At 46.2% G+C, this 15678-nt stretch overlaps 1 protein-coding gene across 2 annotated transcripts in view; it reads left to right on the top strand.

Annotated features, from left to right (window-relative positions):
- The window catches only part of C1_1H19orf38 (chromosome 1_1 C19orf38 homolog), a 152581-nt gene that overhangs the window by 18487 nt on the left and 118416 nt on the right, over positions 1–15678 (top strand). For both annotated transcript variants that reach the window (XM_086961516.1, XM_086961524.1), the window contains one exon: positions 14378–14659. In XM_086961516.1, coding sequence (XP_086817642.1) covers positions 14378–14659 — 282 coding nt within the window. The remainder of the gene's footprint in view (positions 1–14377; positions 14660–15678) is intronic.

Here is a 15678-nt window from a genome sequence, read left to right as displayed (position 1 = left end):
ACTAAAAGTACCAAGCACTGACAATGAAAGTATAAGCCTTGAAAGGAGCTTTAACTCCTTGATAAAGGTTGTCCTTGAAGTGAGACTCTTACCTGGTCAAAGTGTCATCAACGAGCAGGTGATTGACCCTGAAAACCAACCACTTGAAAACGAGCCATGGGCATGCTTCGGCATTCGGCTATTAAGAGGAGCATGGATAATTCTTCTCCAAAGAGCTGAAAAGGACCTTTTTGTGTGGCTTGACCACCACCTCCAGAAGAGGACAAATACCACAAACATTAAAGAGTTGGACAGGAAAACTGATGCTCCACAAAGACAGATCATTCTACCTTAAGTGTTAGACAGTGTAGAACACATATAAGTCCAACATGTCAACATTTTTCCACAATCACCAGAAAGGCAATCACTAGTGCGTCTTCTGTAGAAAGAAAATTAGCATTCAAGGAAAGAAAAAGACCAGTAGGAAATCTCCCAGATTGACAGTGTAGTCTCTGCACCAAAAATATTCATGGAAATTTTAAGGAGCTCTTGAAACCAGAGCAGTGACACCAGGCCAGAAACCGGCTTTGGCAAAGAGCTCGACTGGCCCCGTGGGTGGAGGCTTGCTACTGGAAAGCTTTGTGCTGATTTAGTTGCAGGGTGCCCTTATTGCAGCTATGCTGCAAAACCGCCCCCCCCCGGTGACAAAAACGGCACCCCACCCTGGAGGCCCGCTGGGGAAGCGCCTGGTGCCTGCTATGGCCAGTCCAGCCCTGAGTGACATTCAAAGTCAGAACACACATTTAAAGCAAACCCTCAGGGCTCCGTTTTTAGGTTTTGCCTGGCGAAAACCTCTTGAGATGTATACGGGAGACAGGAACGGCCTCCGTCTTTCATTGGCTAGCTCCATAAATGGAGGCTAGCCATTGGAAGACGGGCCTGTCCGTCAATGCCGGACCAGATTCTGTTCCGGCATTGAGCCGGCACCCGCCTTCCTGCTTGTTTCCCCTTGCACTCGGGAATGTCTTCTCCACCTGTCACTGCTGTTTGCCTCCATCTTTCTTCAACGTCTTTTCACACTCCTCTTACACAAAGTAAAGGCATTATTTCCCAGGTGCATTATGGCTTGTCTAGGCTTACTTTGGTTTGTACAGATTGAACGGTGTGCAGTGTCAGGGTAAATGGGCGAATAAGCACAGTAACAAAACGCACACGTAATCGAGCTGAGCAGGAAAACGAGCACAAACACGAGAGCGAGAACTCCCCGAAGGCCGAAGCCAATTACTGACTGACCTGAGGTGAACATTAGCCACAAGAGAGACACGCAGCGGCATCAAACAGAGCAGGGTTCACTGGCTGGAGCATGGAGGATGCAAAGCCTATACAGACAGGGGCGAAGCTGTCCTTCGTGCAGCAAGTGGGGCGGCACCGGGGCACAGGGCAGTGAGGGACCCAGGGTCGTGAGGGGCCCGCTTCATCCACATTAGTGGCTGTATTTAATACCAAACCAAATCGCCTTGCTTGCATTAGCCCCTATGGCGCGTTGGCGCCCATGCTACGTCACTGCATGTGAGAATGAGCCAACAATGGAAGAACTGAGAACTAAAGAAAATAAGAACCGTGTGATATCCAGCTGCACACGGCAGGGCCAGCTCAAATACACACGATCACATTACGTCAAACTCCCAGCTGCAGACAAGCACCGGAGACTCCCCGAGGCTGCGCGGACAGAGCTCCAGGGTTCCCAGGTCCGTGCGCGAGCCCGCTCATCACAGCAGGCGTTTCATTTGCATCGTGGTACTTGCAGTCACGTTAATTCAATGGTAACCAGGGCTTTAAAAGGGGCGAAAAAAAATAAGTGTAGGTACTTATCAAATTGAGGTAGGGGAGTGGCTAATGGTCGGATCTATAGGTGGGGCATCCGTCAGATATGCATTGTCACTTGCTTTGCCCTTGTTAGTAGTCTCAAATTGACTATATGTGCAGATTCCCTCCGTACACGTGGCACAGCATATGAATGGTGAATAATGGCAAGTTGCTGCTATGAGCCACTGGAATATGTATGCAGCCAAATGCATTTAAAATGATCTTGAGCGAGGCAAACGGAAGCCACAAGTAAATTCGGCTCATCAATAGCAAACAAAGACCCAGGCTCGGACATCTTAGATGCCCGTGTACACACACTCGGAACACCAAGCACAAGCATGCCTATGCAGTTTATTATACACAGCAGTTCTACATATACATATTTATACATGCTTACACTCCACTAGGCTCCTCAATTGTATTGCCATAATTAATATGCTTGTTGTTTATTTAATTAAGGGTTCACTCGCAGCGGGGGGAGGTTAATGTACTGTAGACCTGTACTTGTTTATATCTGTATCGAGCCCTGCACTAAACTAACCATAAAAATAGCACCAGACGTTGGGTGGTACACATTTAAACACAGAGACCATTTGAGATTCAGTATTCTTGCAGACACGTGCACTTCTAGGAAGTCTGACTATTAACTACGTTAGCTGTCTGTCTGGACGACCTGCCATCCATTCTTCAAAGACACCCACAAAAACGATGCACCGAGAGAGCGGGCTACGGTTTAGCCCCGTTCAGCCGTTGCCTTCCACACAGTGTTCATTCTTTGCCATTGGGGGGAAGGGCTGTCATCAAGGCCGTGGCATTTCGTGGATGATGACATTTCCATTAGGTTTTGGTGAAGGGGACCGGAGTAGTCCTATTTATTAGACTACAAATGTATTGTGACTCGGGCCTTGAAATTGAGAGCCAATAAGTGTTGTTTAACTAATTTACTTTGCTGAAACAACAACAACATTTTAATTACTCGTTTTTAGCTTTTTTTGTTTGGAAATTGTGTTTTGTTGGAAGGCATCAACATTCATAAAGACAGAGTTCTAGTCACTGATTGCCCCTTAACTTGTTTATGGATTTATGGCATTTTTGTTTGCAATGTAAATACTTCCATGTGTATAAACCTTCTTTAAAGTGCAACAAAAACGATGGCACGTTGTAAAACATATCTACTCTATGCAACATTTGGATGTGCATGCCTTTGAAGTAGACCGTATCAGACTCTGTTTCATAACACTCTTCTTTGAAGGTACACCTTGAATCTGCTAATGCAATCTGTTCAGCAAAGATACCCTACCCTACTTCCAGCCTCCATACTGTTAAGCCAAAAATGTTGCTTTTCTGGGATTTTCTTTCTAGGACAGCTAGGGGCAACACACACAAAGTGGTCCAAATATTACCAAATAATTCATAGTGCAGATTCAGATTCAGAGTGCAGATTCAGAGTGCAGATTCAGAGTGCAGATTCAGAGTGCAGATTCAGAGTCAGAGTGCAGATTCAGAGTCAGAGTGCAGATTCAGAGTGCAGATTCAGAGTGCAGATTCAGAGTGCAGAGTGCAGAGGCAGATTCAGAGTGCAGATTCAGAGTGCAGATTCAGAGTGCAGAGTGCAGATTCAGAGTGCAGAGTGCAGATTCAGAGTGCAGATTCAGAGTGCAGAGTGCAGATTCAGAGTGCAGAGTGCAGATTCAGAGTGCAGAGTGCAGAGTGCAGAATGCAGAGTGCAGAGTGCAGAATGCAGATTCAGAGTGCAGATTGTGTGGGTGACTCTATGTGTGTGTGGGTGGCTTTGCGTGTGTGGCTCTGTGTGGGTGTAAAATGCAATAGGTCATGCATTTGCGAGCGATTAAGCTATTGGCATTGTAAATGACAAGGCCATTTATTTAACGATTACGCTATTGGCAATGTAAATGACAATGCCATTTATTTATGTTTAAAAAAAAACACATAAATAAAAATAATGTCAAGAGCAATGCCAATAGCTCTAACTTTAACAAAGGCAAAACCATTGCATTGTAAATGCTTGTTGTAAGAAGCCATTGGCCACATGCATCAAGCTTTTTTCCGGTCGCAAGCGGGCGACCGGAAAAAGTCCTTTTCTGGTGCATGAACCCATTTCCATTCTCAAATTAGGTAATCACAATTTTTTGTGATTACCTAGATTGCGAATGCATTAAGGAAATCACAAATTGCGATTCCCTAAAGGCGATGCATCAAGCCTTTCCTAAATGCAAACTGTGCATTTATGAAACGCTAATTAGCATCAACTTCAAGTTGATGGCAATTTGCAAATTCTTTGAAAAAAGGCACAAAAGTGCTTTTTTCAAAGTGACATGTGGCGCACACACATGCCCTTAAGGCATGTGTGTGCACCACAAGTGCACAATTACCTTTATGGGGGGTGAATCAGGGTGGCCTTAGGCCACCTGGCATCCTTGGAATTGCATTTACAATTTGCGATTACCAATTTGGTAATCGCAATTTGCGCATGCTTTCCCATTCATTCCTATGGGCCTACGAATGGAGTGACATTGCCTAATAGTGACTCACAATTTGCGAATCGCTTTTAGGTAATGCTTAGGAAACACAATTTATTTTGTGATTCCTACATGCATAAGGAATTGCGATTCCAAAATAGCGATTCCTTAAAAATCACTATTTAGGAATCGCAATTCCTTATGTTGATGCATTTGGCCCCATGATCTTTCTGACCCCATGGTCGTTCACTCATCTCAAAATAGATTTTGTGCATGGTACTGTGGAGTATCCTCCACTCGACAAGGAGTGTAAGTAAATTGTTATATCAGATAAGAGTAGCTATTGTGGCAATAATAAATTGGCATATTGCTATTTCACAAGCTCCTTTGTGCTGCTCAAACATGCTATACGATAGTTGGGGTATTTCTTTAAACCAGTAGTTAATGAGATCCTGGAAAAAAAAGATATAGAAAGACACAGATAGAGCGCGATCTGTGGAGGCTTTCCAACACTGATTACCTTTTCTTAAATGAGATCAAACATGCTGCCCGCCATCAGGTCAAAGGCCGTCCCTCGAAACACATCTGTCATACTAGTGCGTTGAAGAGCTGCAAAATAAGATGAAAAGGTATTGTCAGCCTTAGGGCGGTCTTCCCTCAAACCTATTGCCTTTGCCCTCCACTTTTTTCTGAAATTCGTTTTTTTGGTTTTAGGACTCTATGCACTTTACCACTGTTAACCAGTGCTAAAGTGCTTGCCCTCTCTCTCTCTTAAAAATGGTAAATTTGGTTTACATTTGATTGGCATATTTAATTTACTGATAGGTCCCTTGTAGAGTGCTATACCATGTAGCCAGGGCCTGTAAATGAAATGCTTCTAGTGGGTCCGAAGCACTTATTGTGCCACCCATTTAAGTAGCCCCTTAAAACATGTCCCAGTTCTGCCATTGCAACCTAAATGCAGTTTTAAACTTCTGATGTGACTTGGCAATATAACCCCCTGCCAAGCCTTAAACTCCCTTAAAAAAATGTAAACCCTAAGGTAGGCTCTTGGTAGGTGCATAGGGCAAGGTGCATTGGATTTGAAAGGTTGGACATGTACTTTTAAGTTTGAAATGTCCTGGTATTGAAAAACTTATTTTCAGTACTGTGAGGCCCAATTCTCCCACATGATAGAATGGGATTGCCTTATTACATGTAATAAGTGCTAACCTTTGTCAGGTAGGGATAAACGTCTCATGTTTGGTGTCTGAGGAATTATAGGTGTATCTGGATGGGCAATCAATTGGCAGAATGGGATGGGGTGGAGCTGGCCACCGCCCCCCTTGCAACTGAATAGGCTATGCTCTGCCTTTACACAAAGGACTTGTCACCCCAGCATTATTCATGCAGCGAGCTTGGAGCCAGAGCAGGGGAAGCAGAAAACTGCAAGCACTTCAAAGGGAATTGTCTAGGAACTTCTCCTATTTCAAAGGAGGCACCAAGTATAAACATAGGACCCTCAGACCCACTATTTAGTTTTGAACCAGTGGAAGGACTCTCAGAGAACTGCCTGCTGCTGTGACCTGTTGTGTACTTCAGAAGACTGCTTTGCTGAACTTGGCAGGACTGCTTTGCTGCATGTAGACTGCCTTAAACCATCAGAGGCTTGCTCTATTTCATCACTTGAACCCAGGATTACCAGAGTGACTCCAAGCATTAGTTGACTGCCATTATGATCAGAGCCTCAGGGACAGAAAGGAATCCAACCACCTTGAACCCATACCTCGACCCATCCTAAGTGAGCCTTAAACCCCCCCAACTGGTGCCCCTCCAGTCCTTGACCCTTAGTGGTAGTGCTAAAAGTGCCCAGATAGCCAAAATCCAAAATTTGGGACATAAAAACATGTTAAACATGTTGGCTAAAAACTGCTCTGAGAGAAGACTTGGGCTAACCCGCTCATCTATCTGACCAAGTTTACTTTGTGGCAACTCCTGCTCTGTTCTGCACAAGGGCAAATCCTGTTCAGTGGTCCTTCGCTAAGGGGTATCCTCATCTGCTACAGCCTCCAGCCTCATCTCGCTGGAGATTTTCAACTTTCAAAAAAGAGACTAAGTCCGAACATAGAACTCTTCTCTGCGACTTTGTCCACCCGCTCCCCAACGATACTGTTCCCTCCTCGAACACTGCCTGCAGTCTTGACCTGCTAAAATTTACCTTCTCAGAACATTTTTTCTCAGAATCCTTCTAAATCCTAAGGTAAGTGCCGACCGGACCCAATCCACTTCTTGTTTCCGACTCGGATTCCATTGCAATCAGAAGTATTTTTTTACTTTACAGGTCTCATGCAACTAGATGCCCGCAGTTGGCCCTTAGATCTTTTAGGTGCTATTTTTCCTTAACCTTTAATAATTCATAAATCTGGTTTTACTAATTGGATTTTTATTGCTTGGATGTCAAATCATTTATTTATTTTTACTCTATTTTTCTAAATTGGTGTGGGATTTTTCTTGTGTTGTGTTTTTACTTTGTTACTGTTTGTGTGCTGCATAAATACTTTACACTTTGCCTCTAAGTTAAGCCTGACTGCTAATGTGCACAGGTTATTTTAGTGACTTATGTGGTTCACCCTGACATGGATTGTGCCTGTTGTGAATGGGTCACCCCTCATTCAAGCAACAGACACATTTCTTGCACCTCTGAACTAAACAACACCAGTTGAAGGATTACTTTGATCCTGAACCAATGGAATCAAATACCCTAGGAGCAATTATTGCTTAATATGATCTAGAGTGTAGCACATTGACTCATTAGTACTTCCATTATGGCATCCTCCAGAAAAAGGCAAGATGAAGTTAATCTTATAATTTGTTAAGCAGTGTCAGGTTTACTACAAAAGGTGACCATTGAGGATATCCAGTCAGCATAAAAAGTGTTACATGAAGTTTAATTTTATAAACACCATACTCAAACAGAAATATACAGCATATCTCAGTGTATATAAGCAGTTATTTGGATTATATATATGAACCTAGATATGTGTATTCTTTTGTATACATGTGTCTGATAATCATGTTTATAAATATACTAGCAGCCCGTCCCGACGTTGTCCGGGTATGAATTGCTGCCGGCCAGTAGTATATTGTTTTGCAGGATTTCGTTTTGATAGCATTTCTTATCTGTGACAGGCCTGTGAAACGCTCTGATTCACAGTGCACTGCTGATGCACTTAAGTGTGCGCGTTCAGTAGTGTGTGAACTCGAGTTTCCCTACTTTATTTCCTTGCAATATTCTATAGAGCGAACCAGACAACATGGCATGAGCACAATTTACATTACAGAAGAACACATTCATTTGTGGTAGGCACGGGGAGACAAAGCGATTTGCCAGGAATCACAGATTGTTGAGTTGATGCCGAGATTCAAACGTAGCTCCCCAGCTCTAAAGTTCGCAATTCTAGAAATTGTGGCGGGAGGTGTGTCTAAAAGTGTATGTTGGTGCCTGCCATCAATGAGAGAGACCTGTGCATTTTTCAAATGGGTGGTGAAAAAATATGAGTATGTTGCTGGAGATGTGGGCCGCTCTGCCACCAATGTACTTACCGGGGGAGGATAAACACGCATTATTCCGCAACTTTCTTTCCTCATACCATCACTCCGCATACTTTCATTACGAAAGTGCCATGACTCCGCAATTCCATTATAACGCATGGCATTACATTTTATATGCTTTTACCACGCATACATTTACAACGAAATTCTTTGTAAATACATGAATGGTAAAAGCATGTTCAGGGGTATATGTTTTGGGGTACTGAAGTATATGTTTTGGGGTGTTTGGGTATTTTAAGGGTTCAGATATAGTTTTGGGTTTTGGGGTACAGGGGTATTTTTAGGGTTCAGGGCTAGGTTTGGGTTTTGAGGTATAGTGGTATTTTTAGGGTTCAGGGGTAGGTTTGGGTTTTGGGGTACAGGGGTATTGAGGGTTCAATGCTAGGTTTGGGTTTTGGGGTACAGGGTTATTTTTAGGGTTCAGGGCGAGGTTTGGGTTTTGGGGTACAGGGGTATTTTTAGGGGTTCAGGGCTAGGTTTGGGGGTAGAGGGGTATTTTTAGGGTTACGGGGTAGGTTTTGGTTTTGGGGTACAGGGGTATTTAAGGGTTCAGGGCTAGGTTTGGGGGTACAGGGGTATTTTTAGGGTTCAGGGGTAGGTGTGGGATTTGAGGTACAGGGGTATTTATAGGGTTCAGGGCTAGGTTTGGGGGTACAGGGGTATTTTTAGGGTTTAGGGATAGGTTTGGGTTTTGGGGTACAGGGTATATTTATAAGGTTAAGATGGGTTAGTGTTTAAAGGTGTTGGGGTATTTTAAGGAGTAAGGGTGGGTTATGATTATGGGGTGCAGGGGTATTTAAAGGGAGCAGGGTGGGATTAGCACACAATATGAGACATGGCATGAAGGGCGGAACGTACCACACGCCCCCAGCATTTGTCACGCCCCCAGCACACGCCCGCAGCACAATGCAGACACACCCACAAGGGACTACTTTGCTGGCACGGTTCTTTTACCTTTTAAATGTATATGGTGGGCGTCTGCATAGCCTATGTCCTTCTGCTGCAAATGCCCTTTCCAACGCTGTATTGGGTGTTGTGATTGGTGCTGTGGTTCCTGAGATTACCCGCCTCAAAGTTTTGGGCTCTCTCTTTATTATATTAGTATGGATAGATAGTCGTTATTTCTGCTTCTGAAGCGGTCGCTCCACCCTACCTCCTGACCTCGTAGCGCTGTCCTGGTATCGTAGCGCTGCTTCTCCCCACTGCCATACCTTGAATTTGAATTAATTTGCACCCGGTTTGTGGCTTAGCGCACCGCATTGCTTTGATTGTTTTTATATTTAAATTGTGCCTGTGTGCTCCACCGCTCGCTCGCATTGCCCGCATTGCCTCCTGAGCAAAATTGCTGCCTGATTGCACCCATAGCGTCCTGTTGTCCTTTTGTTTTTGTTACGACCATTTTGTTGTGCCTGCAGCCCGTCCCTCCCCCTACGCTCCCGCCTCCCAGCTCCCCCTCCCACCCACTGGACAACAGGAACAGCCCGGCTGGGGATTCTCCGTGATCAGCCTGATTCCTTCAGAAGCGGTCGCTCCACCCTACCTCCTGACCTCGTAGCGCTGTCCTGGTATCGTAGCGCTGCTTCTCCCCACTGCCATCCCTTGAATTTGAATTAATTTGCACCCGGTTTGTGGCGTAGCGCACCGCATTGCTTTGATTGTTTTTATATTTAAATTGTGCCTGTGTGCACCACCGCTCGCTCGCATTGCCCGCATTGCCCGCATTGCCCGCATTGCCCGCATTGCCTCCTGAGCAAAACTGCTGCCTGATTGCACCCATAGCGTCCTGTTGTCCTTTTGTTTTTGTTAACACCATTTTGTTGTGCCTGCAGCCCGTCCCTCCCCCTACGCTCCCGCCTCCCAGCTCCCCCTCACACGCTCCGCCCCCCTCCACTCTCCATTTATGACTGACGGTCCTTCGCGCAGCGTCCACGCGCAGCGGATACGCGCCGAAGGTGCGCCAAAGATAAGCCCGTCTGCGCCTGGCCCGCGCCCAGCGCCAGACCCCCTGGCCCTCGCAAACCGCACTCATCCCGCATAACGTATGACACCGCCACCCTCCTAGCCCTTAACCCCGGACGCACTTCACAATGCTACGAGGCTGCCCCAGGACGTACCCACGGCCCCTTCGCCTGCCACTCCTGCAAGTTCGCCTGCACCAAGACCCCCACCAACCCCACACACAGATCCGACCCTAACCACCTGAAGTGCATCCTGCTAAACACCCGCTCGATCCACAGACACGCCACAGAACTCTGGGACCTACTCAACACTGCTTCACCGGACATCGCCTTCCTTACAGAAACCTGGATAAACGCCTCTTCAGCGCCCGACATCGCCATAGCTATCCCGGACGGCTACAAGATCATTCGAAAAGACCGCACCAACCAAACAGGAGGAGGCATCGCCATCGTCCATAAGAACACCATCAGAATCACGACCAGCTTCGACGATAACCTTACAACCGCCGAACACCTCCACTTTCAGATCCACACCGACCCCAGAACCACACTTAGAGGCACCCTCATCTACAGACCACCAGGAACCCGTACACAATTCAGCGAAGACATCACCGACTTTATCAGCCCACATGCCGTCGCCTCCGAGAACTACATGCTTCTGGGGGACCTCAACTTCCACCTGGAAAAGAACAATGACAGCAACACCACCACCCTTCTGGACAACCTGGCCAATCTTGGTCTCAAACAACTTGTTGACACTCCCACCCATATAGCCGGACATACGCTCGACCCAATCTTCACCTCCAGCAAGCACATCTCCCTTGATCGCACCACAGCTCTCCACTGGATGGACCACAGCTGTGTTCACTTCAACTACAAAACCTCCTCGACCCACAACCCCCCACAACCTATTCCACAAAGAAACTGGAACAAAATCACCACCGACCAACTCCTCACTTCGCTAAACCAAAACCCTCCTGCCATATCATCGGACCCAAACCAAGCGGCCACCAAACTCAAACAATGGATCACTCACAGCGCTGACGAACTAGCACCCTTGAAAAACCACCAAACCAAACAGGGTAGCAAAAAAGCCCCCTGGTTCAACGAAGACCTTAAGAAATCCAAGAAACTTTGCCGTACTCTCGAGAAAACATGGAGAAAAAACCCAACCACTGACAACCTGACCACCTTCAAGACAGGCACCCGCAAACACCACCAACTGATCCGATCTACCAAGAAGTCAGCATTCAAGGATCGACTCGACAACAACGCCCAAAACAGCAAGGAACTATTCAACATGGTCAAAGAGTTTACCAACCCCACCACAGCCTCTAACGACATTACTCCTTCCCAACAACTCTGCGACTCCTTATCCTCTTTCTTCTATAACAAAATCGCCGACATACACAACAGCTTTGAGAACATTTCCAAAGAACAATCTACTCCACCCACCTCCAAACCTAAACCGCCCCCTAACATCCTTAACGCCTGGAACCCAATCACCACTGAAGACACCATCCGCCTAATGAACTCCATCCATTTAGGCTCGCCAACCGACCCCTGTCCCCACCACATCTTCAACAAAGCAGATTCCATCAACGCACCCCATCTCCGTGATGTCATCAACTGCTCCTTCAACTCCGCTACCTTCCCAGAAAGCTGGAAACACGCCGAACTCAGCACCCTCTTGAAGAAACCCACAGCGGACCCCTCTGAACTCAAGAACTACCGCCCCATCTCCCTCCTCCCATTCCCTGCCAAAGTCATTGAGAAAGCCGTCAATAGACAGCTCGCCGCCTTCCTTGAATGCAACAACTCCCTCGACTCCTCACAGTCCGGCTTTCGAGCCAAACACAGAACTGAAACCGCCCTTATTGCAGCGACAGACGACATCCGAACTCTACTAGACAACGGAGAAATAGTTGCCCTCATCCTACTTGACCTCTCCGCCGCCTTCGACACGGTCTGTCATAGCACCCTCGTACAACGCCTCAGCAACATCGGCATACAAGGAAAAGCCTTAGATTGGATCATCTCGTTCCTCGCCGGGAGAACCCAGAGAGTCCAACTCCCCCCTTTCAAATCAGAGGCCACCGAAGTCATCTGCGGAGTACCACAAGGATCATCACTTAGTCCCACCCTCTTCAACGTTTACATGAGTCCCCTCGCAGTCATCGCGCGACAACACAACCTCAACATCATCTCCTACACTGACGACACCCAGCTGATCCTTCCCTTACCAAAGACCCTAACACCGCCAAAACCAATCTTCACAAAGGCATGAAAGAAGTAGCCGAATGGATGAAAAACAGCCGCCTAAAACTTAACTCAGAAAAAACGGAAGTTCTCATCCTAGGATCATCCCCCTCTGCCTGGGACGACTCATGGTGGCCTTCGGCCCTGGGCACGGCACCCACACCCACAGACCACGCACGTAACCTGGGCTTCATCCTAGACTCCTCCCTCTCGATGACCTCACAAGTCAACGCCGTCTCATCCTCTTGCTTTAACGTACTTCGTATGCTCAAAAAAATCTTTCGTTGGATCCCCACCGAAACAAGAAAGACTGTCACTCACGCTCTGGTCACTAGCCGACTGGACTATGGAAACACCCTCTACGCCGGAACCACTTCCAAATTACAGAAAAAACTCCAACACATCCAAAACGCATCAGCCAGAACCATATTGGACATCCCGCGCCAAGCTCACATTACCGGTCACCTGAAAGACCTCTACTGGCTTCCCGTCAACAAGAGAATAACGTTCCGTCTCCTCACCCACGCACACAAGGCCCTCTACAAACTAGGACCCGAATGCCTCAACACACGACTGTCCTTCTACACACCGACCCGCCAACTAAGATCCTCCAATCAAGCCCTCGCTGCAGTTCCACGCATCCAAAGATCCACCGTGGGAGGAAGATCTTTCTCCTACTTGGCGGCCAAAACCTGTAATTCCCTCCCCACTCACCTCCGCCTTACCCAGAACCACATTTCCTTCAGGAAGGAACTTAAAACCTGGCTATTCGATAAATAATGCACCCCCTTCCCCCAAGCGCCTTGAGACCCTCCGGGTGAGTAGTGCGCTATACAAATTCCTGAACTTGAACTTGAACTTATATTATTCTATGTTTAACGTGTATATAGATCACTGCATACATAAGTATATATTTATCATAACTATTCATCTACAATTGCTTCACTAATGAATAAAAATGTTTTAGCTTAAAGTACAGCAACACTTGAAAATCTGAATTTATTAAATACAAATTACATCTAAAACTAATACCTTACTTATACATATATTCCTTCCATATACTTATGTATCTTTATTTTTTTTACTTTACTCCTATTTCAGCATCTACAATGCAATACCTATATGTCTCACCCTATACCTCTCTCAATATATCTTCTATCTCCACTCTCTGACTTATCCCAAATCTCAATCTACGACCCTCTCCAGTGCACTACCTTATTTCTCCCTGTATACCTCTCAATATATCCTCTACCTTCACTCTCTGACTCATTCCAAACCCCATTCTACTACTATGATCCCCAAAATAACCATTTCTAGACTCTCCCCTCCTCTACCCCTCCTTGCATCATCTCAAACCTATTTTACTTTTTCAGATCTCCCAAACAAGCCTTTCTACAACCTTCCCTCTGAATCTTCCCCCAAATCCTCCTCCTGCTGCTATAATCTCCAAATTAACACTTTCTAGACCCTTCCCTATTCTATCCCTCCACTATCCTTTTCAATCCAACTAACAGACTCATATATCCACTGCTCAAATTAATTTCATATTTCCCTATACTAATTCACTACTAATCCTGTTTGGGTTCCAGAGTAGCTTTCTAGTAACCGAAAAGGGATTTGATTCCTCATCTGGGGTACCAAGCGCTATTTAAATGCAAACCCCTCCCTCTTCTATCCCTCCACTATCCTTTTTCAATCCAAATAACAGACTCACATGTCCACCGCTCAAATCAAAGTCATATTTCCCTACACTAATTCACCACCAAATCTTTTTGGGTTCTGGAGTAGCGCGCTACTCACTGAAAAGCACTTCAACGCCTGATCAGGGGTAGTAAGCACTATATAAATTCAATTGCAGCAAAGCAACAGCTGGCTTGTTCGCAGGGGCGTAACACAGGCCCCTGCAGCCCCCGCAGTGCGGGGGGGCCCTAAGCTCCAGAGGGCCCCCTCGGCACTGCACTATGCCCAGAGAGCTCCTGATTGAGCCTGGAGGGGGCCTCTCTGCATGCCGTGCAGGGAGGTCCCCTCAATTTTCGTTACGCCAGTGCTTGTTCGTTGAGAAGGGTAAACATGTAATGCTAAAAGGAGAATTCAACATTTTAAGTTGCAGTGTTTGTCTACAGGTAGCAATTCCATATTGTAATGGGTGTCAGGGACTTTGGTAGTATTTCTGTTCCGGCCTTTGATGCAAATATAGTACAATGATACACACCTTACAAATTCTTTTTTTTTTTTTTATCCCAGTGTCATTGCCGCCACCTGAAATTGCCATAGATGGGGAAAGCCTGGCTGCGAAGATCCGGTGCACTGCACCCAGCACCTATCCAGAGGGCACGTTCTTCCTGTATAGGGAAGGGCAGTCCGCACCAGTCGAGGAGCTGCAAGCCCCAGAGTCCAGGCACAGCGTCACTTTCGAAGTACCAAGAGTGCCACAACCAGCCCGCTACTGGTGCTTCTACAGCGCTTGGAGCTCAGGTCAGCGCATGACTTCAGCGGTCAGCTCTCTTCTGACGCTAGGCACGATGGGTGAGTCACAATAATGACCATGGATGTCAGTTCACCGATATGCCAGGCGTAGCAGTAGTGACATCACACACCAATTGACCTTTACTTTGACTCACACATGCTTACACATAATAACTTATTCACACGCTCTCACGCACATAAGCACATAAGCACACTCTCACTCGCAAGCATGCATACAATCGTAAATCATACGTTCTTATATAGCGCCTTTCACCGTAAGGTCTCAAGGCTCTTGCTTTGGGAACCCGTCCTGGCTTTTCCCTGCGAGATAACCCCTACTGGGCATTTCCAAGGTGAAAGCCAGGCATCCCATCGCGGTAGGGCCGTAGTGGAGATTAAGCAAGCTATTGCCCAGAGTTACAGAGTGTGAACCCATGATTTCAGTAGGCACCGAGGTGAGAATTATCGAGTCCGTGGACATTTTGAGCTCAAGACCCTGCCGCGTCGGGGATTGAACCCTGGTCCCGGGTCTGACCTCTGCGTCCGGGTCTGCCTCGTCTAACCGGTGAGCCACACTTCTCCACTACGCGTTACAAAAAGAGGGGTTAACCCATGCAGTCTAGGGGACCTGGGCGCTATAAGATACATGTAAGAAGGGGGTCCCCATAGGAAGGAGTTGTGTATTGTATGTAACAAACACAGCAAATTACACAAAATATCACACAAAAATTGTATAGACAAAATTCAAAATGGCATATATTATTTAATGACCAATGTTTTATGATTAGTATCTACAATCAAAATATCAAGTGAATTAACGGCCCCAAAGAGGGGAGAGGGGAGAAAGGGAGGGGTAGTGCTCAAGGAAGTGTCGAGAGGTCATAGCATAGTGTAAGAAAGTAACAATACAAATTAGCAAAGGTTATCCAAAGATAATCTGAATACATACGTCCCAAATCAGGACTACAAATTCAAGAACAAATATGAACATAGCTTTTCACGGTCACAACTAATTATTAGTGAATTCAAAAGTGTGCCGGAAAGACAAATTATAGAAGGAACTGTCGACGTTTCGACCC

The sequence above is a fragment of the Lissotriton vulgaris genome, chromosome 1_1 (genome assembly GCF_964263255.1).
Source record: "Lissotriton vulgaris chromosome 1_1, aLisVul1.2, whole genome shotgun sequence".
NCBI classification, from domain to species: domain Eukaryota; kingdom Metazoa; phylum Chordata; class Amphibia; order Caudata; family Salamandridae; genus Lissotriton; species Lissotriton vulgaris.
This window is presented reverse-complemented; position numbering and strand designations above follow the sequence as displayed.